At 38.1% G+C, this 25094-nt stretch overlaps 2 protein-coding genes across 7 annotated transcripts in view; one reads left to right on the forward strand and one right to left on the reverse strand.

Moving 5' to 3' along the window:
* Nucleotides 1-175: 175 nt before the first annotated feature.
* Nucleotides 176-15926, reverse strand: blvra.L (biliverdin reductase A L homeolog). 4 transcript variants are annotated; one of them, XM_018266158.2, is made up of 7 exons: nt 15791-15926; nt 7830-7965; nt 7516-7635; nt 4483-4580; nt 1817-1924; nt 1367-1538; nt 176-1085 (listed from the first exon to the last, which is right to left on the reverse strand). In XM_018266158.2, exons 2-7 carry the CDS (start codon nt 7946-7948, stop codon nt 830-832), a joined length of 873 nt encoding a protein of 290 aa, XP_018121647.1. In that variant the 5' UTR covers nt 7949-7965; nt 15791-15926; the 3' UTR covers nt 176-829.
* A 54-nt stretch (nt 15927-15980) lies between these two features.
* The window catches only part of coa1.L (cytochrome c oxidase assembly factor 1 homolog L homeolog), a 72029-nt gene continuing 62915 nt past the window's right edge, over nt 15981-25094 (forward strand). For 2 of the 3 annotated variants that reach the window (XM_041566095.1, XM_018267540.2), the window contains exon 1: nt 16160-16249. The gene's annotated coding sequence lies outside the window, so the exon portion shown is untranslated. Of the gene's footprint in view, nt 16093-16159; nt 16250-25094 lie in introns of those variants that run through there. The other variant, XM_018267542.2, reaches the window with a different exon arrangement.

The following is a 25094-nucleotide window of genomic DNA, read 5'->3' on the forward strand; positions in this document are numbered from 1 at the left end:
TAAATCCTTTGACTTCGATATTTGAATTCGAAGGATTTTAATTCCTAGTCGAATATCGAGGGTTAATTAACCCTCGATATTCGACCCTTAGTGAATCGGCCCCTAAGTTTCTTAGAATAGGCTATAACATATGCATGTAATATATGTAATGTAAAGGTGGACTTCCTATTTAAGCTTTACTTAATACCACTGCAGAGCTACTGTTTAAAATTTAATACATAGTTTCTTTCAAAGCTTTAAGTTGTGGAATATAGAGACACTGGTGCAGAGACCTGCCAGCATCTATTTATTATGGGGTATTTATTAACATTGGAGATATACTGATGGTGTTGCTCATAGCAACCAATTAGATCCTTGCTTTTGTATTCTAACTAGTAGGCGACTGTTCGAAATCCTATTGGCGATTTATTGCTATGGGCAACATCGCCAGTGATGTTTTTCTCCAATGTTAATAAATAAGTCAAAAGTGTCAAACTGTAACAGTTTAGAGTTAGGAAACTGGATTCCCGAGCTGCAACTGGAAAACATGAGAGGGAGACAAAATGAATACATTTTTAAAACTGAAAAAATAAAAAACTATTTCTGATTTTTTTTTGTGTACTATTGGAACACAATTTGGAAACTATAACCCCTTTATTATATTCATAAATTCTCATTTTGCATGGTGAGTAAATGCTTCTGCTTTTTATGACTGACTGCACATGTGTAATAATTCAACATTATTATGTATGCAAAAGTAAATAGAAGTTTACCCCTGAGCATTCAGTAAAGAATGTATGGTTCAGACATCCAAATTATACAGTATTGTTATTTATACTGTACTAACACATTAATGCTCACACTTCTTCTTTATCTCTTCAGCCAGGTTAATGCACTTCAGGATCCGTTGCTTCTCTGCTAGCAGCTCCTCCCTTGTTACTTGCCCAAGAAGTTTCTTTGCAAATAAGTTTTGATCTTGCATAAATGGCCCTACTGATGCCCTGCTGGATGGGGTTAATGTGTCCAGAATGCCAGTTGTGAAAGAGAAGTGGATACGCTTATCTCGTTTCATGCCTGGTGCCCTTTCTTCAACCCAGGTCAGCGGTCTATGACATAAAAAGCCATATTTAAAAATAAAATTAACACCTTTATACTAAAGCAATAAGCTTGTATAATAGGTGAGTGCAATAGGCTATGAATTGGGGGTAAAATCTATTTAAATATAAAATGCTAACAAGGTAAACTGCAAAGCCTTTAAAAGGTATAAAGACCAAGTTTATTGCACAAGATTTAAAATCTGTAATTTATTACCTGATCACAAATATCAGAAATGTGATTAACAGATGAAGGCCTGAAATGCCAACATGAAAAGCACTAATGCACTGACCTGTTTTCAGCAGTCAGGAAACATGCTGTAAGCTTGGAATAGTTCAATTCTTTTTGTTCCTCTCTTGTGGCTGAGGTGACGGTAAGATCACCAAACAGATCAACTAGCCAGCTTAGTCGAGCAATGCCACTAAACGATGGGAATCCAGAAAGGTTCTCATCTAGATGTCCTCCTAAAGCAGAAATAAACACCAGCTTTTCATCTTCAATTGTCATAGGCTAAGCAGTACTGCAGTTTAGTTTGAAAAAAAAAACAAAAAAAACAAAACACAACAATGGTTGACTAAATTTTTCAGTTAATTTGTGGCTAATTAGTAACTAATGTACTCATTTTACTAATCATTTATCACAAATTAGTAATGAAAGCACTGTAGTATTGTGAAATCTAGCTGCCTGCACAAATAAATCTGCTACCAGTTAAGATTATGACAAGGTTATGATTAGGCCTCACCAGTGAAATGCAGCACTCCTTCCACAAGCTTTTTGCCCTGTACTTCCTTCTTCAGTTGTTTATATTCCTCTGTAAGCAGCTCTATGTGCTCCACGTGCAGGACTTTGCCTTCAAAAAACACAAAAAGTGTTAGAGCCACTTTAGAGTAGGGCAGAGAAAATATTTGCCCATCGCCTCCAATATCAAATAATGAACCAGAAGGGGCTGATGTGTTTGAATAACCCCATGTCCCATGACTGGATCACAGGGTTTGCACAATGAACCTCATCCAAGACTGGTGCATTCCTTGCTTGATGAGATTTCCTGATTTATATCTGCATGAGCCCTGACCAGTCATCCCAGTACCCACTGACAGTTAAGTTTAGTTAAACAAGGGAGCTTGGGGCTGCACATTCCAGATAACATGTTTCCCATTCAGGTTGCAGCCTCCCTGCAATGACCAATCCCACTATTCTCCAACCCAGGCACTGAAGAGTGCTGCTGTCACTACTGATATTCATTTTAAAGGAACAGTTGAGTGTGAAAATAAAAACTGTGTAAATAGATAGGCTGTGCAAAATAAAAAATGTTTCTAATATAGTTAGTTAGCCAAAAATGTAATATATAAAGGCTGGAGTGAACAGATGTCTAATAAAACAGCCAGAATCCAACTTCCTGCTTTTCAGCTCTATAACTCTGAGTTAGTCAGCGACTTGAAAGGAGGCCACACGGTACATTTCTGTTCAGTGAGTTTGCAATTGATCCTCAGCATTCAGCTCAGATTCAAAAGCAACAGATATGACCCATGTGGCCCCCCCTCAAGTCTCTGATTGGTTACTGCCTGGTAGCCAGGGTAACCAGTCAGTGTAAACCAAGAGAGCTGAAAAGCAGGAAGTAGTGTTCTGACTGACATGTTATACATCAAATCACTCCAGTCTTTATACGTTACATTTTTGGCTAACTAACTATATTAGAAACATTTTTTATTTTGCACAGCCTGTCTATTTATCCAGTTTTTATTTTTACACTGAACAATTCCTTTAAGGTCAGGATTAAAACTATAAAATGTCACAAAAGGAGTTAAAAAGTTATATATAAACTGTATTTCTGCAAAAACATAACACAATGGAAAAAAGGGCAACTCCACTAATAACAGCTGTGTCCTTATATTTGTTGTGAGGCTATTTACCCAATTAGTGATGTGCGAGTCGGGATTTCCCAGCCCGCACCCGCCCGCATTCGACTTCCGGGTTGCTTTTATAGAACCATGCTGTCGGGGGGGAGCAGACGCAGCATCTATAAAAGACGAACCCAGAAGTCGGAAGCCGGCATTTGACGGTGTCGGGCGGGGAGAGTAGGACAAGAGCTCAACTCGCATCATCCACCCGCGAAGAGGGCCCTACTTACAACAAATCAACAAATACAGGCACACAGCCTCCCTTAGTAGCGTATCCTATATTGTCATATCATTATATGCAAACCCAGGACAAAATGGTGAAAGGATGTGGGCAAGACTGATAAGTATGGGAACTTATTACTTAATACTTGAAACTTTCAGTTAGCCTATTCTAAGAACAACTATGAAATATGCACCTTGTTAGTTAATGTAAAGTCAACAAACGAGAAAGTCAACAAGCTGAAAAGCAGGAAGTAGTGGTCCGTTATGTTATACATCCAGTCACTCCAGCCTTTATACATTACATTTTTGGCTAACTAACTATATCAGAATTTTTTATTTTTCACAGCCTATTTAACCAGTTTTTATTTTTACACTGAATTGTTCCTCAGTGGTTCGCCTTTATGTTAACTTTTAGTATGCTATAGAATCGCTAATTCTAAGCAAAATTTTAATTGGTCTTTATTTTTTTTATAGTTTTTGAATTGCTTACTTCTTCTGACTCTTTCCAGCTTTCAAATGGGGGTCACTGACCCCATCTAAAAAAACAAATGCTCTGTAGGGCTAGACATGTATTATGGTTGCTACTTTTTATTACTCATCTTTCTATTCATACCTCCTCTTATTTATATTCCAGTCTCTTATTCAAATCAATGCATGGTTGCTATGGTGATGTGGGCCCTAGAAACCTGATTGCTGAAATTGCAAACTGGAGAGCTGAATAACTAAATAACTCAAAAACCACAAATAAAAACCAATTGCAAATTGTCTCAGACTATCAGTCTATCTACATTATATTAAAAAAGGTGAACAACCCATTTAATGTTGGGGTTGTTTTTTTTGGGGGGAAAGGCATTTTCAAGGGGACATCATTCTTTATTAGTATAATAGAGGAGCTTATAGACAAAAAGATCAAAGAGACTGCCAGTTTAGACTTGAGGGCAGTGAAGTTGAGAATGCTCTGATGGGTGATGTGATGGCAGATTCTGTTAAGGCCTATAATTGGGTGACTTCTTGAATTATAATATCCAAGGATATAGTGATATCAAGGTCTACAGTTAGTTTATTATAGGTATGTATATATAGATTATAATTTCAAAAGGTCTATAAAGGTGCACGTAAATATATGCACTGCGGGTCATTTGGTTTCTTGCACGTGGGCTTTTTTTAAACTCAAATTAACACTATGTATTTTCGCCATTAATGCTGAGGTCAGAAACACTGTAAATACCAGAGAATTTAGCAGCTTTATCTGAAAAAAGAAGAGATTTTGGACCATGAAATCATATACCTTTCTGCTCGGCAAGTCTCCATAAATTGTATGCTGCATCTGCCGACAATGCCATAGGGTACTCCACCAGGACATGTTTACCAGACTCTAGGAAATGCCTTTAACAAAACATGAAAATCACCATGATATACAAAAAGAAAGTTACAGAAAGTTGCACATTATGGGGCAGATTCACTAACTTCGAGTGAAGGATTCGAATGAAAAAAATTCGAATTTCGAAGTATTTTTTGGGTACTTCGACCATGGAATTGGTTAAATTTGTTCGAATTCGAACGAAATCGAACGATTCGAAGTAAAAATCGTTCGACTATTCGACCATTCGATAGTCGAAGTACTTTCCCTTTAAAAAAAACTTCGACCCCCTACTTCGGCAGATAAAACCTACTGAAGTCAATGTTAGCCTATGGGGAAGGTCCCCATAGGCTCGCTAAACTTTTTTTGATCGAAGGATATTCATTCGATCGTTTGATTAAAATCCTTCGAATCGTTCGATCGAACGAAAAATCCTTCGATCGTTCGATCGAACGTTTAGCGCTAAATCCTTCGACTTCAATATTCGAAGTCGAAGGATTTCAATTCGAGGGTCGAATTTCGAAGTATTTTTAACTTCGAAATTCGACCCTTAGTGAATCTGCCCCTATGTGTAATTTTATGTAGCAGTTTTCACTAAAAACAATATTTGAAAGTTTATCAAGTAAAAGTAATTCTAAAACAACTGGACTTCCTGAGTAAAGTTGACCACAGACGCAAAGATCCGATCGTACGAATCAATGTACGATCGGACTTCCACATCTCCCGACCTGCCACTAACCATTCAGATCAAATAAAGTACAAAAGAACAGATCAGCCGATGTTCTGCCCCTGACAGCAATCGTACGAAAGTTATGTCTGACCAAAGCTAGTGACAGTCTCCCTCTGAAAATCGTACGGTCGGCAATACATGCAGAGATATTATCGGCAACCGACAGAAATCTTTTAACCTGTCCGATCGACCAAACGACCAATCTATGAAAAATGTTGGGACTCTCCACACACGGTCCAAAAATCGTACGATGTCCCCTCTCTGAAGAGTTACAATGTGCCATTGTGATTGGATTAGTGGAAGAGTCTATATGCAGAGTACTTCCCACACCAGTCAGCTGAACTGAAGAAGCTGCTTGGATGAGTAGTGAAACGTCTTCAATGATTACTCAGCAAGTCCAGTTGTTTTAGAATTACTTGCACTAGATATACAATGACCTGGATGAATGAAAATCTTCATAATCATATTTGAGAGTTTATATTGAAGTTAAATGGCATTTTTTTAGCCTAGAAATTATTTACTATATGTATAGTGCTGCTGAACCAGTGTGGGTTTAAACGTGCCCTCCAACAGTGAAGTAAGATACCTCTAGCTTGGTGCCCTGAAGCTCCAAGGTCTAATGTCTCTGCTACTTCGTAGTCAGATCTCTGGGCCACAATGTTACTTTAAAGCTGCGCACTAACTTGCATGTTCTCAAACCTGCACAATCTAAAAAAACTCCACACATACCATTCAGCGCTTGCTTGCTTAGACTTGTGCGCACACACCCTTTCTGCTGTAGCTATTAGTGTTAGCAAAACCAGAGGATAATTCAATTGTACTTACTTCATTTACTTAGATATTTCTTTTATAATAAGCAGTCTGGGATTATGATATAATTTGCAATGATTTATAATGATATTATCATTTATTTGAGTAGGGAATGCTATCCAGATCTGAACAACTAACTGCACTGGGTTATATCCTTTAATGCTATAGCAGCTTAAGATTTCAGGTGCGGGAGAACCACGGAGGTATGGAAACTTGTGATCAAACCACCAGCATACATGGTGGCTAAAGCTGGCCATAGACGCAAAGATCCGATCGCACAAATCCTCGATTTGTGCAATTTTCAGACCATGTGCGGAGAGTCCGGACATTTTTCATCCCACGGAAATCCGTCGTTTGGTCGATAGGACAGGTTAAAAGATTTGCCGGCTGCCGATAATTTCTCTGCATGTATTGCCATCGTACGATTTTCAGTGGGAGACTGTCACCAGCTTTGTCGCACATAACTTTCGTACGATTGCTGTCAGTGGCAGAACATCGGCTGATCTGTTCTTTTACTACTTTATTTGATGTGAATGGTTAGTGGCAGGTCGGGAGATGGGGAAGTCCGAACGTTCGAGGATTCGAATGTTCGGATCTTTGCATCTATGGCCAGCTAAAGGCAAGACTGAAACTGAAGGAAGACAAATGAAAAAAGCATGAGAAACAAACCAAGTTACCCCAGTATTTTAGGGAAAGGTATTAGACATTTAGATTTTTAAAAATAAAAAGCAGTACATTTTTTTATATGCAAAACTATTACATTTAATGGTGACTGCATGATCCATTGTGACACACAATACAGGGAACCCTCTTTGGAATTGTGTATGACAGAGGTGGATACAATTATATTAGTTAAAGGTCACCACTTTACAACCCAACCATCTATATGTTAACTTTGGCCCTTCTTTCAGCAGGTAAAAGAATCAGGAATCATTGTACCACAGATTTAAGTAACAGTAACATAAAAAAAAAAAAATTGTTTTAAAGTAATTAAAATATGTACTGTAATGTACTGTTTCCTGCACTGGTACAACTGGTGTGTTTGCTTTAGAAACATTACTTAAGTTGCTGTGTAGCCATGGGGGCAGCCATTCAAGTACAGGATAAATAGCAGATAACAGATGCACTCTGTAGGAACCCATTGTATTCTATTACAGAGCTTATCTGTAATAAGCTTGAATGGCTGCCCCCGTGGCTACACAATAGCCTATTTACATAAACTATAGTAGTCTTTCTAAAGCAAACACATACCTTTTACCAAAGCATAGCAGCAGTACATTTTATTTTAATTATTTTAAAACGCTTTTATTTTTTATATTACTGTTCCTTTAAAGTATCAAAGTCGCCTCAGCAACCTGTCTTTTAACAGAACCCAGCATTCTGTGTAAAGAAATATGGATAAAAATCCAAGATATAACTACCTGACACTTTCTTCGTGGTTTTGATTATCTGTACAAATAAAAGCAGCATCAACATCTTTACTTTGCAGTGCTTCGTCCAGCTCAATCTGCTTTGCATTATTAAACTGGTCAAGTTTCCTCCTGAGTAAAAAAAAGACAATATGAGGCAAGTGTACAGTTGCACAAGGAGGAAAACAATGCAGAACTTTAAACTGGCCTGGTGCATTAGGAGTTAATAGTGTAGATTTTACACCAACTGTTAAACCATGTTTCTTATTAACAATAAGCAGCATGATTCAAAGCTTTTAAATATGTACTTGAGAATACAAACTAACCTTGATACAAAGCCAATCAGTTTCAGGCTCTCTGAGGGGCTGGACTTCAGTGGGTTGAGGAGGTCCCGAATTCTCACAGAGCCAGCAATGCCAATTCCCACCACTACCACGCCGAACATTTTGTTACCTAAATTACCTAGAAAATGTACAATGAAGCCTTTAATGTAAATGAAAAATGCAAAAAAATCTAATCATAACATATCTGTGCGATTGGATTTTCTGACTGTCTCCCAGCTTGCAGTAAGCGGCTATTCCATCTGACTGAAAACTGTATCAGATTTAATCATAAGGGTAGAATTTTTAGATGGTATGTAGGTGCACATAAGATGTCTATGGGCAAGAAGTGATGTCTCCCAGATGTCTGTATGCTATTTCTGTGACTGTGTAGCTTTCCTCATGATATAAAGACAGACAGGTATGATGAAGATGGCAGGAGCCAGCCCCATAACACTGCAGTTACAGCCTTGACACTGGGGGCCCAGGGACTATTGAGGGCACACATGATGCTATTCAGGTGGGACAGGGATACAATTGTGTGTGTTTGGGGGGGGTGACAAGTTAAATACTCAAGGTGGGAGGGTTATATTCTTATTATCTGTTATTTACAGTATATAGAGCAAACATATGATTGCCGTTCATTATAGTGATTATTCATCATTCACATCAGCCTACCCTTGCTCCAGTGGAGCTTTCAAGGTCCCTATCACATTGACACACAGTAGAGTCAATTTGATCAGGTGCCAGTTAATTTGCCTGTATGTTTTGGAGTTCAGAAGGAAATTACAGTTATGCTTACCTTCTGTATTTAAATAATTCTTTAGAAACCGCAGTTTCCAAAATGGCTTTGAGGTTAACGCCCCATGTAAATGTTTCCCTTTTTTTTTTTATTTAAAGGAATTGTTCAGTATAAAAATAAAAACTGGGTAAATATATAGCCTGTGCAAAACAAAAATGCAATGTTTTCAATAAAGTTAGTTAGGCAACCTGGGTGTCTATCATAATAGCCAGAACACTACATTCTGCTTTGCAGCTTGTCACAAAAGCGACTCACTCAACCACACTTAACTCTTGGGTTTGGCTACAAGGGGTTACAATCAGTCTCTCAATCACCTTACACACAGGTTAGACTAACCTCAGACACCCCAAAAACACACCAACACCCCCAAAGTTCATTCGCTGCCACCATCTATCATTAACAGGCGATAGAAACCTAATGTGATTATTCCCCTGCCCTCTATAACAGGTAATAACTCACACTACACAATACATCAAACACTCTCTCCTATGGTAGTTACTCAGGGTAAGATCCTACAAGTCTAACAAGCACTCCAGCAGCCAAAGGGTTAATCTACATTCAAACACACTTTCCTGCTAGACGTACTAGTTATCCAACATACACATAGGCAACTTTCCCTTTCCACACATACGAAGAGTTCATACACGTAGGCACAAGCATTCATATGGGCAATGAGTTCGTTTAGAGCACAAGGACTAACGTATTAAATGATATTTAATATTTAAAAGAAACAGTGCATATGTATATATATAAAAATGATATTACAAAGATGACACACAGTTGCAAATACAGTAAATAAAATAAAAGGGAGTAAAAACACAAAGAAAACCCTTACTTTACCAAGTTTGGAAGTTGTCAGTGTATTTCCTCTGAGGCACGAGTTGGAAGCTGGACATACAATCCACTGAAAAAATGGAGCCTCCTTGTATGACAATGTGATATTGGGAATGTCACCTTTTTATTTCCTGCTGGGACACTCCCCTCATTACCTTATGCATGAGGTAGGAGTGCCCAGGAACATGTCATTTATGACCCCCTGCAGGGGGTTTGCTACTCTCAGGCAATATTCCCCAATATCCCTTAATATAATATGGGTACTTGCCAGTACCCAATACTATAATAAAAACATGGGCAGGCTGTGATCCATATGTGGGCAAGAAGAACAATACCAAACACTAATAGGTTCCCACTTTCCAGTCCCCCAGGAACCAGCCCTCCTAACAGGTGGGTATAGGCTAGCCCTGTTTGGTATTGTTAGGAAGCATGTGACCTCCTCATAACCAATATGTAAGTTATGAGGTTGTGAATCCTATGACACAGGAGATATGGATACTTTCCTATAATCCATAATTTCTACTAGCTATCCCCCCCTGCTGCTCTAGGTCCACAGCTCTGTTCTTTGATCAGCCGATCAAAGAACAGACTGGCCCAGCTTCCTTGCCCAAATGGTGTGGCTCCAGACCGTCTCAGATAACAGATATGGATGTCACCTTTCCACAGCCCCCTGGTGAGATATATAATTAAGGGTCTTTGTGTGAGCCTGAGACTGAGTAATTAAAGTATTAACTTTTAAAATGCCAGTGCAAGGTGGCCCTGGCATGACACAGCTCTCTTGGTTTTCACTGATTGGTTACCAGGCAGTAACCAATCAGTGACTTAGGGGGGGGGGGCCCATGGGTCATAACTGTTGCTTTTGAATTTGAGCTGAATGCTAAGGATCAATTGCAAACTCACTGAACAGTTATGTCCCATGTGCCCCCACCCCACCTTCTGCTCACTCCAGCCTTTATACATTTATTTTTGGCTAACTAACTATATTAGAAACATCTTCCTGACACAACATCCAAGTAAATCTAATTTGTGCAGTCTCATACTAATGGATGCAGTTTGATATGAATAGTTGTGATAACTACCTGTGGTTCCTATGGTGCAATTGTACGGTTCATACTGGCTAATGTCTAATGTTTGCCCACATCTAGTATCTAGTGTTTGCTCACATCTAGCAACCAATCGGATGTTTATTTTTTACACACCTGACCTGTAAATGCTCCTGCTGATTGTTTGCTAGGGGTTACTAGACATATAGCCAGGTTAAGCCATTTATTAAAGTACCCCATTAGAAACTTCTTTTAGCATCTTACGTTCTGTTTGCTGGCTGAACTTCTTGGAATGGTCTGTTTTGGCAAGTTGGGTCTTCCCCACTTTTAGATAATCTTCTAGAGAGGAATGATTCATGAATAATTGATTTGCAATCTTTTTAAATCCCTCGCCCAAAACATAGGTATCTACAGACTTTAAAGGGATTCTGTCATGATTTTTACGATGTAGTTTTTACCTATCCATTGTTCTGTTGTTAGGCTGCTGGTGGGGGGGGGGAGGGAGAAGGATGATATCACTCCAAAACAGCAAAAAGTTGTGAGTTCTCTCCAAAGTAAAGACCAAAATTATGATAAAAAATCAAATCATTTATTAGGACATACAGATGATCAGCCTATGAGTAAGTGCCCCAGCAGGGACGAAACGCGTTAGGCGGTCATCTGTATGTCCTAATAAATTATTTGATTTTTTATCATCATTTTGGTCTTTACTTTTGGAGAGAACTCACAACTTTTTGCTGTTTTGGATTCTTGCGCCCGTGGACTGGGGTGAACTGTGAGTACTCTCTCCCTTTACTGTTTACTTTTGGACACTTTTTCTTTTGATTAATAATGGTACAATTATTGGCATTGCGCACCAATTCCTTAATTTTTTTGATATCACTCCAACTTGCAGTACAGCAGTTTATCAGAGCACAAGTCACGTGACTGGGGGCAGCTGGGAAACTCACAATATTTCAAGCCCCATGTCAGATTTTAAAATTAAATATAAAAAAAAGTTTTTCCCATGACAGTATCCCTTTAAGGGTCTTGGAGAGCTCTTTTAATCTAGGCATGGCGGTATAGCATACTTCAACAATAAAGAGCAACCAAACTAAGTTTCCACATGTGACATTTGCATTTAATAAATTACACAATGGACTATCAAATGTAATTAGTGCATCCTTTGTGTTATATTGCAAAAGGGAAAGGAGGAGTTTCTTTGTTTAGGAACAAATTGCCCTATTTATATCGCAGGCAGGGGAGGAAGGTCAGTGATAAAAATTCCAGTTACTGTTTTATAAAAGCAAAGCTGCCCATAAGCAGAAAAATTAACTACATACTCTAATCAAAAAATCACTGCATGAAAATCCCTATTTTTTTAAAATTGACAAACTTCTTATATAATGTACAACTCATTTTGATGTATCCAAATATGTATTCATCTGACATTTACATTTGTAGCCATGTCATTTGGTGCCAATAATTAAGTCTCTACTTGTAGATGGCAGCTAAGGCATTATAGGGTAGAAAAGGTTTTTTTTTTTAAAAATCCAGTTAATTATACCAGTTAATTATATAAAATACTGGGAGGGCTTCAATGTACATGTAATTTGAGTTAAAGGGGTTGTTGAATTAACTTTTAGTATGATGAAGAGAATGATATTCTGAAACAATTTGCAATTGGTTTTCATTTTTTACTATTTGTGGTTTTCAAGTTATTTTTTTTTTTTTATTCAGCAGCGCTCCAGTTTGCAAATTCAGCAATCTGTTACTAGGGTCATGGTCCACCATGCATTAATATGAAGAAGAGATTGAAATTTGAATAGGAGATGATTAATACAAAATAACAATAAATGTGTAGCCTTACAGTGCATTTTTTTAGATTGACTCCTATTTGAAGAAAAAGACAAATAATTAAAAAACTATAAAAAAGAAAAAATGAAGATCAGTTGAAAAGTTCCTTAGAATTAACCATCCTATAACATGACAAGTTAAATTTAATAAGAGCCAATTTATTTCCTTTGTGAATCAACACTATTATCAGTATGGGACCAGCTATCCAGAATGTTCAGCACCTGGGGTTTCCCAGATAAAAGGATCTTTCTGTAATTTTGATTGCCGTATCTTAAATCTACTAAAAACATTTAAACATTAATTAAACCCAACAGGATTGTTCTGCCACCAATAAGGATTATCTGAAATGGGGTCAAGTTCAAGGCACTGTCATCCTTACAGAGAAAAAGGAAATCCTTTTTTAAATTTTGCATTATTTGATTAAAATGGAGTCTATGGGAGATGGCCTTCCCGTAATAAAGAGCTTTCCGGACAATGGATCCCATACCTGTATTTGAAAAACCTGTAATGGTTTTGCAAGTTTTCCCAGTAAAGACTATAATGAATTTATCTGGCACTTTATTCCAGAGTAAATCTGAAATGTAGCCTCCTAAATACTTCAAAGGTTCAGTGGATTAAAACTGGCATTATTCACAGATATGCTACATGAGCTGGGATCAGAGTCAGAGCACAGCTGTTCAGAGATCAGTAAGAAATGTGACCTTTTGACCAGCATATAATATTTAGGAATTGAGATTCAGTTTGCTTTCAGTTAATTAATACATGGCTGTAAGAACTATACACTGCAACTGTAATTCAGTTTCTTGCAACTAAAAGCTGCATAGAATTAGGTTTCTGTATTTTTAAAGGAATAGCTATTCTGGCTTTTGGCAGCCACAGGTATGGCCTCTGAATTCAGAACAATCTATACCGAGTCCTAAAGGAATAAGGCCCAGACAAAATGATCAGCTCCTGTGAATGTGGAGGAATAGGTTGTAGCCCAGAAACCTTTGAACACAGGAACCAATCAAATCACACCTACTTAGTTGAAGCCCCCTCACCATAAAATGGAAAGAGATGGGTGGGGTTCCATTACACTGTCAGGCGGGGGTGCAGCCTGACCCCCTCCTGCTCACTCTCCCTATAAGAGCAGCTCTAGGAGAACACACGAAGATGAAAAAATGAAACATTAGACTTTTGTATAAGAATGGTCAAACGTAAAAATATACCAGAAAAGCACTGCATAACTTGTCGGTGATACAGTGAATAAAGTACCCCCTCTTGTAAAATATAAGGATATTATAAGTTACTGAGGAGTTTCATGACCATATAAAAACACAAGGCCGAAGGCCGAGTGTTTTTATACAGGTCATGGAACTCCGAGGTAACTTCTCATATCCTCATATTTTACAACTGGGGGTACTTTATTTATTATACACAAATTTCAGTGAGTCATGTGACACAAATTACATCAGAACTCACCGTTTATAACTGATGACATCAGAACTCACAGTTTATAAGGATATAATTTACAAGATATTCATGGCTTTTGTGTATTATATAAAAATAAATTATGAAAAACGCATTTATTTACAGTGTACTATATGAAAGCAACGAAACTGAAAAAGTATTTAGAAGGTGAACAACCCCTTTAAACTTATGCATTAATGTTGGAAAATAATGGCAACATCTACAGTGCGAAATGAACATGTGTTATATGTATAACTTTGAAATGTGGTATACTTCATATTTACTTGATGTTATTTTTAACTGTCCCCCATTGCAAAGATTCCCCATCACTGATTGATATATTTATATTGATTAATTTGCCACTATTAAAGATAGATACTGTACCACATAAATACAAAGCAATCTAGCAAACATCACAGTTTTACATCAATTTGTAAAATTGCAAATAGACATCACATAACTATATTTCAATTAAGCAATAGTTAGTTATTTTTAGAATAAAATAGGGATTTTGTAAAATACAATGTCCATATATAAAATGTTTTCCCCCCCCCAAGGTACAGACATTTTTTTTTCTGCACCCTGAATACCATTTGATCTCCGTTTATCGCCACTTAAATACCAACAGCTATTGCAAAAATGAAGGCTTATCTCTTATCTACTATGCACAGGACACACAAGAAAGAGGACAGCTTCCAGTGCTACAAAGGAATTCATTTCTACAAATGCTATTAGGAGTTTCTGAAGCAACTTTAGGGAAAATTTAACTTTCTCCTTAAAAATTCCACTTCATCTAAGGGTCAGGCCACATTGGGCGTTTTGGGGAGATTTGGACGCCTGGCGCCTGGTTGACTCACGAGGAAACTACGGACGACTTTGGAAAACGAATTGCCGCGTGTGAATAGTGCCGGCGTTTTTACATTTTAGCCGGCGCAGAGTGAGGGAAGGCATTTGGGAAGATTGGTCGCCGCAAAAACAAGGCGATTATTCGCTAGGCGACCAAATTTCCCCAAAATCCCCAGTGTGGCCTGACCCTAAGGAAAACTACTAGCACCTACTACAATTGGAGATTGGCTTGGAGCTGGGCATGCAAAAATAAGTTTTCATTTTACAAGTACATATTAACAGCAATAATTTATTATTAATAATAATAAGTAAACATGCAAGGGAAATGAAAGAGATTAGGATAAGAATGGATTAGTCTGAATAGGAAAGGTGAATTAATTGGACTGTTCCTTGAATGACAGAGCGAATGAATGTATTGTTTTCCATGTGTTCATATTTAGCTGCAATAGTAATAAAGCAATGGCTTTTCAAACACCTAAATGCCTATAGGTTAGACATTTTAGCAAAGTCTGGAAAATGACAGCAGCAGCAAATTTAAAGTTTGTGAGTCCTGGAAGTGAATTGTCTGTAACAGATCGTACGAATCAATGTACGATCGGACTTTCCCATCTCCCGACTTGCCACTAACCGTTCAGATCAAAGTCTTACCATTCCGACCAAATAAAGTAGTTAAAGAACAGATCAGCCGATGTTCTGCCCCTGACAGCAACTGTACGATAGACAAAGCTAGTGACAGTCTCCCACTGAAAATCGTACGATCGGCAATACACACAGAGATATTATCGGCAGCCGACAGAAATTTTCTAACCTGTCCGATTGACCAATCGACCGATCTCCGCCGGACGAAAAATGTCGGGACTCTCCGCAAACGGTCCGAATATCGTACGAATCCTCGATTCGTACGATGAGATCTTTGCGTCTATGGCCAGCTTAAAAAAAGAAGCACTGCACAATGAAAGTCCCAGACAGTGCAGAACAAGAGATACACTGACAATAACAGGCTGGGACCTGTTTGGCATAATAATAGCATCTTATAACTAGTCTCGTTCCTGTACAACAACCACATCTTAAGCGCAAATGAAATAGTACTATTTGGAATAAAATTGCCAGTGGCTGTGTTCTTCTAAGAATGAATGGGATTCAGTGCTGTATCATACCCAATAAGATCCTTGTAATCCACCAGCAGATTCACACAGCTCCCATCCAATTTCAGTGACCAAATGCGCGCACACCAGCCAACCAGTCAGTAACTAGCAGTGCGCGTCCTCGGGTTACGAAAGACCCACATTTTTTGCGCGTACGCGTCTTTTAATGGCTGCATTGCAAGCGGCCTAGCAGGCATCGATGAAGACTCAGCAGCCATATTTGTTTTGGGAAACTGAAGGCATGCTAGTCGAGGATTTATGTACTAAAGCGAATAACAACAACTTTAATAAACAGACTGTGGCGGATTTGAAAGGTATCTGCACCGGAAGGAATGCATTCTAAAATGTAAAGTTATTTTCACAAAAATGTGTCCGTTTTTTGTCGAATGACGGAGACGTGCATGGTGACGTAGATGCACGTGTTTGTAAAGTGCCCTTCAAAACGCAGCGGGGAACGCTATAGAGTGAGAGGTATGCTAGTCTCTGTGCTAACTGGGCCTCTAATGCACTCCATGGTTTCAATATCGCTCTTAATCTTTCTGCTGCCCTTAATGAGCTCTCCCGGTGCTCCCTCCCTTGTCACTTTCACTGCAGTCATATCAAGTTAAATAGGCAGTGACATGGAGACAGCAACAGAAGAACTCACAAACGACAGAGCATTTGATTGGTCAACAGTATAAAGACCTCCTGCTTTAGTTCCGTTCTTAGCGAGAAGGGAAAGTGAAGTCGGTAGAGCTATCGATCATGGTAAAGCCCATACACTGAGAGATCCGCTCGTTTGGCAATGTCGCCAAACGAGCGGATCTCCCTCCGATATGCCCACCTTGAAGGTGGCCATACAGGGGCAGATAAAGCTGCCGATATCAGTCGTTTGGACCGATTTGACAGCTTATCTGCCCGTGTATGGGGGCTTCCGACGGGTCTTCCCGATCGATATCTGGCCACGATATCGATCGGGAAGGTTTGATTTTTACCCGACCGACCCGTCGGAGCCCCATGGCGCATCGTAATTCGCAATTCTAATTACCCCCGATATAGCCATGCCGTTAGTGGCATATCGGGGAAAGATACGAGCGGATCTTTGAGTCTATGGCCACCTTAAGGTCGGCAATATCAGGCTGATCCGATCGTGGGCCCTAGGGACCAACGATCAGATCCTAACGATGCCTAACGGGCGGTCGGATCGCGGGACCGCATCAACGAATAGATGCGTGTGCTGGCTGCTGCTCCACTTTCCTATGTAAGCCTGAGAGCTTGGGTTGCCACCTTTGCTGATGGCTAAACCTAAACGCGGGGCAGATAACATTGGGGGTGGGGCAGTGATGTAGGAAAAGGCATGATGACATCAGAGGTGGACACAATGATGTTGGTGGAGTTATGACACCAGGGCAAGGTTATTGCATCACTTAAATGCAACTGGCTGGATTTCTATCCAGTTTTCATAATGTTTTAAGTGTTGATGCCCAGTTCAAAAGCACACAGGTGGCACCCCTATCTCTAGCTACATTCTACTTGATGATTAAGCCCAATCCTCTAATTACATGTATGAGATCTTTTATACAGAAACCAGTTATCCAGAAAGCTCTAAAATACAGCAATGCTAATTTAGAAAAAAACACTTGTTTTTGATTGATTTGGTTTTTTTTTTGTATCTGTAATAATAAGAAAAGTGAGTATCTTAGTATTTAAATGTTTTTCATGTACGGTATTGGCCAGATTATTGTTCAGGTTTCATAGGGTTGAAAACCAAACAGAAAGTTCAGACCCGAACCGAACAGGTGGCAACCCCACTGAGAACAGTGCAGGCAGTAAAAGATGTAAAAGAACTGTGCCATACTGCCATGCTTTCTGGGGATATTTACACATGGAATTGCCACTGTGCCATCCAGGTCCAGACTGAGAATTAAAATAGGCACTGGCATTTCAGGTACACAGAGGCCCAATCAGCCCACATAGTGACCCAAACAGCCTCCATCAGCCCACTAAATACTGACTTTCTATGGGACCTTATAGCAGCCCCTCTGGCATTTGCCAGAACCCACAGATTGCCAGTCCGGGCCAGGTGCCATCCCAATATGAGTTCAGGGAGGATATTTGAACTTGAAATCTCCACTGTGCCATCCTGCTGTGATTTCTGGGGATAGTTACACATGAAATTGTTACTGTGCCATCATGCCAGGCCCGGACTGGCAATATTTGAGTTCTGGCAAATGCCACAGGGGCTGCTGTAAGATGCCATAAACAGTCAATGTGGAGTGGGCTGGAGGGGGGCTGCAAGGGCCTATTTTGACTCCCAGTCCAGACCTGCTTTCTGCTGTGAGTTCTGGCGATATTTACACATGAAAGTGCCACTGTGCCGCCCTGCTTAAAGTTTTGGGGTATTTACCACTGTGCCACCCTGCTATGGGTTTTGGGGTGTATTTGTACATGAAATTGCCACTGTGACATCCTGCTGTGAGTCCTGGGGAATTTGTACATGAAAGTGCCACTGTGCCATCGTGCTATGAGTTCTGGGGTTATTATACATGGAATTGCCACTGTGCCATCATGCTATGGGTTCTGGGGGTACTATATATGGAATTGCCACTATGTCATCCTATCATTTCATTTTTTTATATAATTATATTTTATATATTCACTGATGGTGTATCTGTAAAATGGGTAGTGGTTTATTGGAAAAGTGCCTACCAAAGTTGCCATTCCCTAAAAATGTGCTGCAGCCGCCATTATTCTTTAGGTGGGGTTTATAATTGCTGGCCTGCAGAATTTTTTTAAGCCCTGTAAAGTAAAGCATGTGTTGTTTTTAGCTCTGTTATTAGAACCTTTAAAATAATCTTAATAAGAATAGCCGATGCATTAAATTAAATTAAGTATAGCAGATGTATTAAACCCCAGCAACCAATAACAAGTGTTATTTAAAACATGTGATTTGGAAAGTAAATGCTACCTACTGATGCTGTTTGGGTTTGCTAGACTAGGTGCAGAGTTTGCAACTTTTATTACATTACTCTTATTAGTTTTCAGTTCAGTGCTAAACAAGAACTATGTCATTAAATATTACACTTTTCATTTATTTACCTTTAGGACTTTAGAATTTTGTGGAATTTAGTGATGTATACCTATTGTAGTACCTATATAGTACTTTGTTCTATACAGTACGTTATTCTGCAGGACAGAATTAATTATATTTACAGCTATAGTACACCAGCCAGTTTGTAACACTGGCGGCAACAGTCAGAACTTGTTTGGGGTTGCCAACAGTAAAAATGTTATTTGCCACATTATTAAGGAAGAGGATTATAAGACAAACAAGGCAGGTTTTTTTTTTCCTGGAAAATGTTGCAATCCAAGAACAATATTGCACTGGCAAAGCATGAGTAGAACATTACCCATACTTTTGAACCAAAAGGATGATAGGGGGAGGGCATTGTTAACTAACGCATTTCTCCTAAAGGAACAGTAAGACCAAAAATGTAAGTTTTTATTTAATATAGAATTAAAAAAGTAGGCATACGGACCAACTAGTAATCAGTTGGTCTGTATACCTACTTTTTTAATTCTATGTTAAATAAAAGCTATTTTTTTTTAACTTTATTATAGCGTTTTCTGGGATATTTTTTGTGTTTCATATATGTGCCCTGTGAACTGAGGGGCTATATCTCAATAACTATGGCCCTTTAGACAGGCCTCTAGACTGCAGCAGACAAGTTCTATATATATTTTTTGCAAATAATTAAATACTTAAATGTCCAGTAATTGCAAGGTATCCCAAAAACTGTAGTTCAGACTGTTGTTGGTGTGTAAACCATAGTTTCTGTTTGCCCTGAATTCACAAGCCTTCAGATTTCTTGATACAATGGAGGGCACAGCTGAATTCTTTATTGTGTGAGTCCAGAACCTAATAATAGTAAAAAGCAATAATTTATTCAACTTATGCTAAGGCTTGGGGAAGCTGTTCGTTGGATATATGTAAAACAAAGGTTTGACTGGATGGCTTTATATGTAAAACAAAGGTTTGACTGGATGGCTTTGTAAAGTGATACTTCATTCCTACTTCCGGGAGAGAAAGTTATGCAAGCTGAATGCAGAACAGTTTGTGCCTCAGTTATTTAGGTCAAAATGCTGCATTCTTCTGTACAGTTTAAACTTATTGTTGCTTTGCAGGATCTCCAGCTAGATGCCTATACATTGTATCTATACAGGTGGGTGTGGGCCCAGCTTGTAAGGCTTTTAGATTGAGATTTACGGACAACTAGGAAATATATATGGTGTGATAATTAACAACAGTAGGAATGATTGAAATGGAAAAATATTCGAATTTCGAAGTATTTTTTTGGGTACTTCAACCATCAAATTGATTTGAACGATTTGAAGTAAAAATCGTTCGACTATTCGACCATTCGATAATCGATAATCTTTAAAAAATACTTTGATTCATACTTCGCCACTTTAAACCTACCGAGGTCCAGTGTTAGCCTATAGGGACCTTCCCCAGCACTTTTCTAAGTTTTTTTGGGTCGAATAAAAATCCTTCGATCTCTTAAAATCGTTCGATTCGATTTTTATTTGATCGTTCGATCTAACATTTTGCGCTAAAATCCTTCGAATTTGATATTCAAATACGAAGGATTTTACTTTGAGGGTCGAATTAGAGGGTTTTTTAACCCTCGAAATTCAACCCTTGATAAATCTGCCCCTAGGTGTCTTGTCATAACATACGCAAACATTTGACTTGCTTCAACATCCTACTGTCTAGCATCCTGCCTGTTTTTTTGTTTAGGCGGAAAGAAAGCTGAGTGCTAATTGGTTACTGTAGTGGAAGGAGTCTGTCCTTGTGTATTCATTCCCGCTGTCAGATCTTTAATCAGTCAGTGGTGGCCATGCATTTTCCTGCTTATGTATTGCTTCCCTCTATTTTTTCACAAACCTGTCAATGAGTGCTACAGGGTGACAGCTTAAAGTCTATAACATAAACAGGTATGGGTTATCCAGAAAGCTCCAAATTAGGGAAAGTCCATTCCCATAGACTCCATTTTATCCACAAAAAATGTGTTTCCCCCCTAAAAACCTTGACTAGAAGGTTTAATAAATAGGCCCCTTACTGTACGTATGAATGTTTGCCAGTTGCCAGGATTATGATAACTGCAGTTTTCCCTGTGATTAAATTGATATCACAGGTAATGCATCTCATATTGTGGCAATGATTTTATTGTATCCCTGCAGTCATTTTTTTTTCTTTAAATCTTCAATTACGAATGATCTGATTGAGTGTTTTTTTGGTATGCACATTTAAAGGGATCCTTAATTAGCAGTAAAGAAGACCAGGTCATGGTTCTTTGCTAAGCTCAACCTTGATCAATTTTCTAAAGATTCCCAAACATAGTTATTGCATTTTGTAACTTTCTATTTGTCAATTTTAACCTCTGGCAAGTTTGACAAGGAAACAAACTTGCTGCAGTTGTTTTTCTGTTCCTCTGTATCTTCATGATTAAGCATAAGTGGGTTAACACACCCAGAAGGGTGGATATTACTGTACATCAGCAGTTTGTTAAGATCAGAAGATCAGATGTAGAAATAGTTTTTCTTATAGATTATCATTCATATTCAACACATGCAAATTTAACTTTTCATGAATGCATAAAAGGCAGTTCAGTAGGCACCATGTTAGCAATTTTGTAAAAATAGCAATAATGCAGAGACAATTATGTCTTATTATGGAACCAGAACTTAAAGGGGTCTTTCACCTTCGAAACACCTTTTCAGTTGTATTGTTTTCAGATTGTTCTCCAGACTTTTTTCAATTACTTTCCATTTTTTATTTTTTACCATTTAATTTTAAGGTTCCTGTCTGGTGTTTCATTCTGGCAGCTCAGTAATTCTGGTGCAGATTCTGAACTGTTACAATTTTGCAACATTTAGGGGCAGCTTTATCAAGGGTCGAATTGAAAATTAGAATTTTTTAATTTAAATTTTGAGTTTATTTTAGTGTAATTTGACTAGGGAATAGTCCAAATTCAATTTGAGTTTAAAAAAAAATTTAAATTTGAATTTCAACATTTATCATATCCTGTCCTTTTAAGAATTAGAATTTGATGTTCTTCATCTAAAACCTGCCAAATCAGTGTTTTAGCCTATGGAGGACCTCCTACAATTAATTTGGAGTTGTTTGGTTGACTTTTGAAAGAAAAACTTTTTTTTTAAATACATTTCAATTTTTTATTTGAATTTCGAGTTTATGGGAAGTTTTAGAAACTGTGCCTGCTGGGGCACTTACTCATAGGTTAACCTATGAGTAAGTGCCCCAGCAGGTCTTGCTCTGATGTCCTAATACATTTTTCATTTTTTAATTGATTGATTCATTATTTTGGGGGACACTCACATTTTTCTTTTTTGATATGTTGACTTGGACTTACACCCTAGGACTGGGGTGAATTGTGAGTATATTCCCCATGATTAACTTAAAAATATTTGATTATGAATTACTAATTAGTTTTGTGGTAGTACCTATATAGATTTTTTGGCACCAACATAAACCATATTATTATAGTTTTAGAAAGTCCCATAAACTTGAAATTTGGCCCTTGATGCCCCTTAGTTGATACATTTCTCAGCAGCATCTCTGAAATATTAGCAACTATTGTTTCAATTCTAACAGCTGCCTTTAAAAGGGGGTTGTTCACCTTCCAATGCTTTTTTCAGTTCAGTTGGTTTCAGATAATTCACCAGAAATAAATAGTTTTTCCAGTCACTATCTATTTTCTAAGTATGACCGTTTTTCTAATATTTCAGTGCAAAGTGTCATTTTTTACTTTCTAAAGCAGTTCTTTTCCATGCTGAACAGAATCCCTGAGTGTCATTACAGGCAGTTGTTAGAATTGATAAAATAGTTACTAATACTCAAGAGATGCTGCTGAGAAATGTATCAACTAAATGTTGCAAAATTGTAACAGTTTAGAGTCTGCACCTGAATTACTGAGCTGTCAGAATGAAACACCAAAGACAGGAACATTAAATTTTGAAAAAAACGGTAATAAATAAAAAATGGAAAGTGCCAACTCAGTCCGAATGCCAAAAACTCGTCAATTTTAGATATTTTTACTATAAAATTAAAATTTTTAGTGGAAAAAAACCTAAATTTTTTTGAGATTTAGTATACCCAGAGGATGTAAAAAGTAGAAATCCAAAAACCCAGTATCTCAGCCCTACCGAGGTTGTATGTAAGCCAATGGGAGAGTTCCCTATACTATTTGGAAGTTTCTGTGGTCTGCACTGGAATTAGCCAAAAAATCTGACTATTTCAGACTTTTTAAGGAAAAATCCAAAAAAATCAGAATTTTTCTTGTTTTGACAAATTGATAAATAAGGCCATAAATGTATCCATTTAGAACAGTTTAGAGAGAGTCGGCACCCCCCCCCCCCCCAGAGCAGCTTTTAAAAGGAACTTTAAGAAAGAAATATTACGCGTCAATATTAGAAAAACGGTCACACACAGAAAATAGAAAATAATTGAAAAAAAGTATTTTTTTTCTGGTGAACTATCTGAAACCAACTAAACTGAAAAAAGTGCTAAAAGCTCATTGTCAGTAGTGAATGAAAACTGAGTTCAGGGCACCCTTTTAAAGGAATTGTTCAGTGTAAATAGATAGGCTGTGCAAAATAAAAAAAAATTCTAATAGAGTTAGTTAGGCAAAAATGTAATGTACAAAGGCTGGAGTGACTGGATGTGTAATATACTAGCCAGAACTCTACTTCCTGCTTTTCAGCTCTCTTGGTTTACACTGACTGGTTACCAGGCAGTAACCAATCAGAGACTTGAAGGGGGGCCACATGGGTCATATCTGTTGCTTTTGAATCTGAGCTGAATGCTGAGGATCAATTGCAAACTCACTGAACAGAAATGTACCATGTGGCCCCCCTTCAAGTCGCTGACTAACTCAGAGTTATAGAGCTGAAAAGCAGGAAGTAGTGTTCTGGCTATTATATTAGACATAAAGTCACTCCAGCCTTTACACATTACATTTTTGGCTAACTAACTATATTAGAAACATTTTTTATTTTGCACAGTCTATCTATTTATACAGTTTTTATTTTCACACTGAACTATTCCTTTAACCCTGTGCTGCTATCATTGCAAGCAACTAAACAAGTGTCAACATCACTGATAGGCGTGATACACATTTGATACACATTTTGCTCATTGAAGCATGACATATTAAATGGATAGCAAATAAGAATATATCTTGACACATCTAAACTGGACTAAACACTTTAAACATACAGTTAAAAATAAACATATTAGAGATGTCCCTTGTAGTATCTCTGTAGTGTTACTGGCAATATCTCTTTTTGCTCTAAAAACACAAGCTGTACCCTCGCTATAGCACCCTGAACATTTAACACTCTATATCTGACAATATTTTCCACAGTGGTGGGCACCGTCTGTTTGAGGAATAAGCACTCCAGCTGTTGCAGAACTACAACTCTAAAGGATGCTTTCATCTACTGCAAGAAGGCTAAAGATTGCACAGACTTATGTTTCACACAGAATCCTGTCTGAATTACAAGAGCAATAATGTTTTTCCATAATTTATCTTATCTTAAGCCAGAGTAACTAATTTGTCCATAAATATAACTATTTTGAAAAATCACTCCTGTACTTAATATATAAATTATGCTCTTGCCTAATTATCGGGTTAAGCACAGTCCTACCAGGACTGGACTGGGATTCAAAATAGGCCCTGGCATTTCAATTACCTAGAGGCCCAAACAGCCCTCCACCAGCCCACAAAATAGTGAGTGTCTATGGCATCATATAGCAGCCCCTCTGGCATTTGCCAGAACTTACAGATTGCCAGTCCGGGTCTAAGTCCTACTGTCCTACTGGTGTAGAGTCATGAAGAATCACGGCAGCACTGGCTTTAAGTGCTACTGTGCGTTATTCATATTGGCTAGCCATTATAAGGACCCAGTATCTGATTAAACACCTTTAGTAGCCTGGAAGGTGCTCAAGACTCCTGCTAAGGGTAATTTATCTTCTATTGTCTGGTGTACCAATATTATTCTACTAGGGTATGCATGTAGTACTTGTGAATAACTGACACTGCAAAGTTGATTTGTTTCTGTTTATTGCTGGCATTTCATACTATATTATTCATTGTACAACGTATACTGATCAGTGATATGTTGTTAAGTGTGTACATTTGAATCTCAATAAACACGTATTGTTAAAAAAAAAAAAACACCTTTAGTAGGAAGACCCAAAAGAGGAAGTATGTCCCACTCTGTCTTTCTTAAAGGAAACCTCAACTTTGAATTG

This window comes from Xenopus laevis, chromosome 6L (assembly GCF_017654675.1).
Source record: "Xenopus laevis strain J_2021 chromosome 6L, Xenopus_laevis_v10.1, whole genome shotgun sequence".
NCBI classification, from domain to species: domain Eukaryota; kingdom Metazoa; phylum Chordata; class Amphibia; order Anura; family Pipidae; genus Xenopus; species Xenopus laevis.

What these genes read in the sequence shown, in the direction of transcription:
- blvra.L (XM_018266158.2), bottom strand. Translation starts at nt 7,948, where the DNA reads ATGTTCGGCGTGGTAGTGGTGGGAATTGGCATTGCTGGCTCTGTGAGA. An exon ending in CTGATTGGCTTTGTATCAAG is followed by an intron (nt 7,636 to 7,829) that starts GTTAGTTTGTAT and finishes TTTTTTACTCAG; the next exon opens with GAGGAAACTTGACCAGTTTA. An exon ending in AGGAGTGCTGCATTTCACTG is followed by an intron (nt 1,539 to 1,816) that starts GTGAGGCCTAAT and finishes TTTCTGCTTTAG; the next exon opens with GAGGACATCTAGATGAGAAC.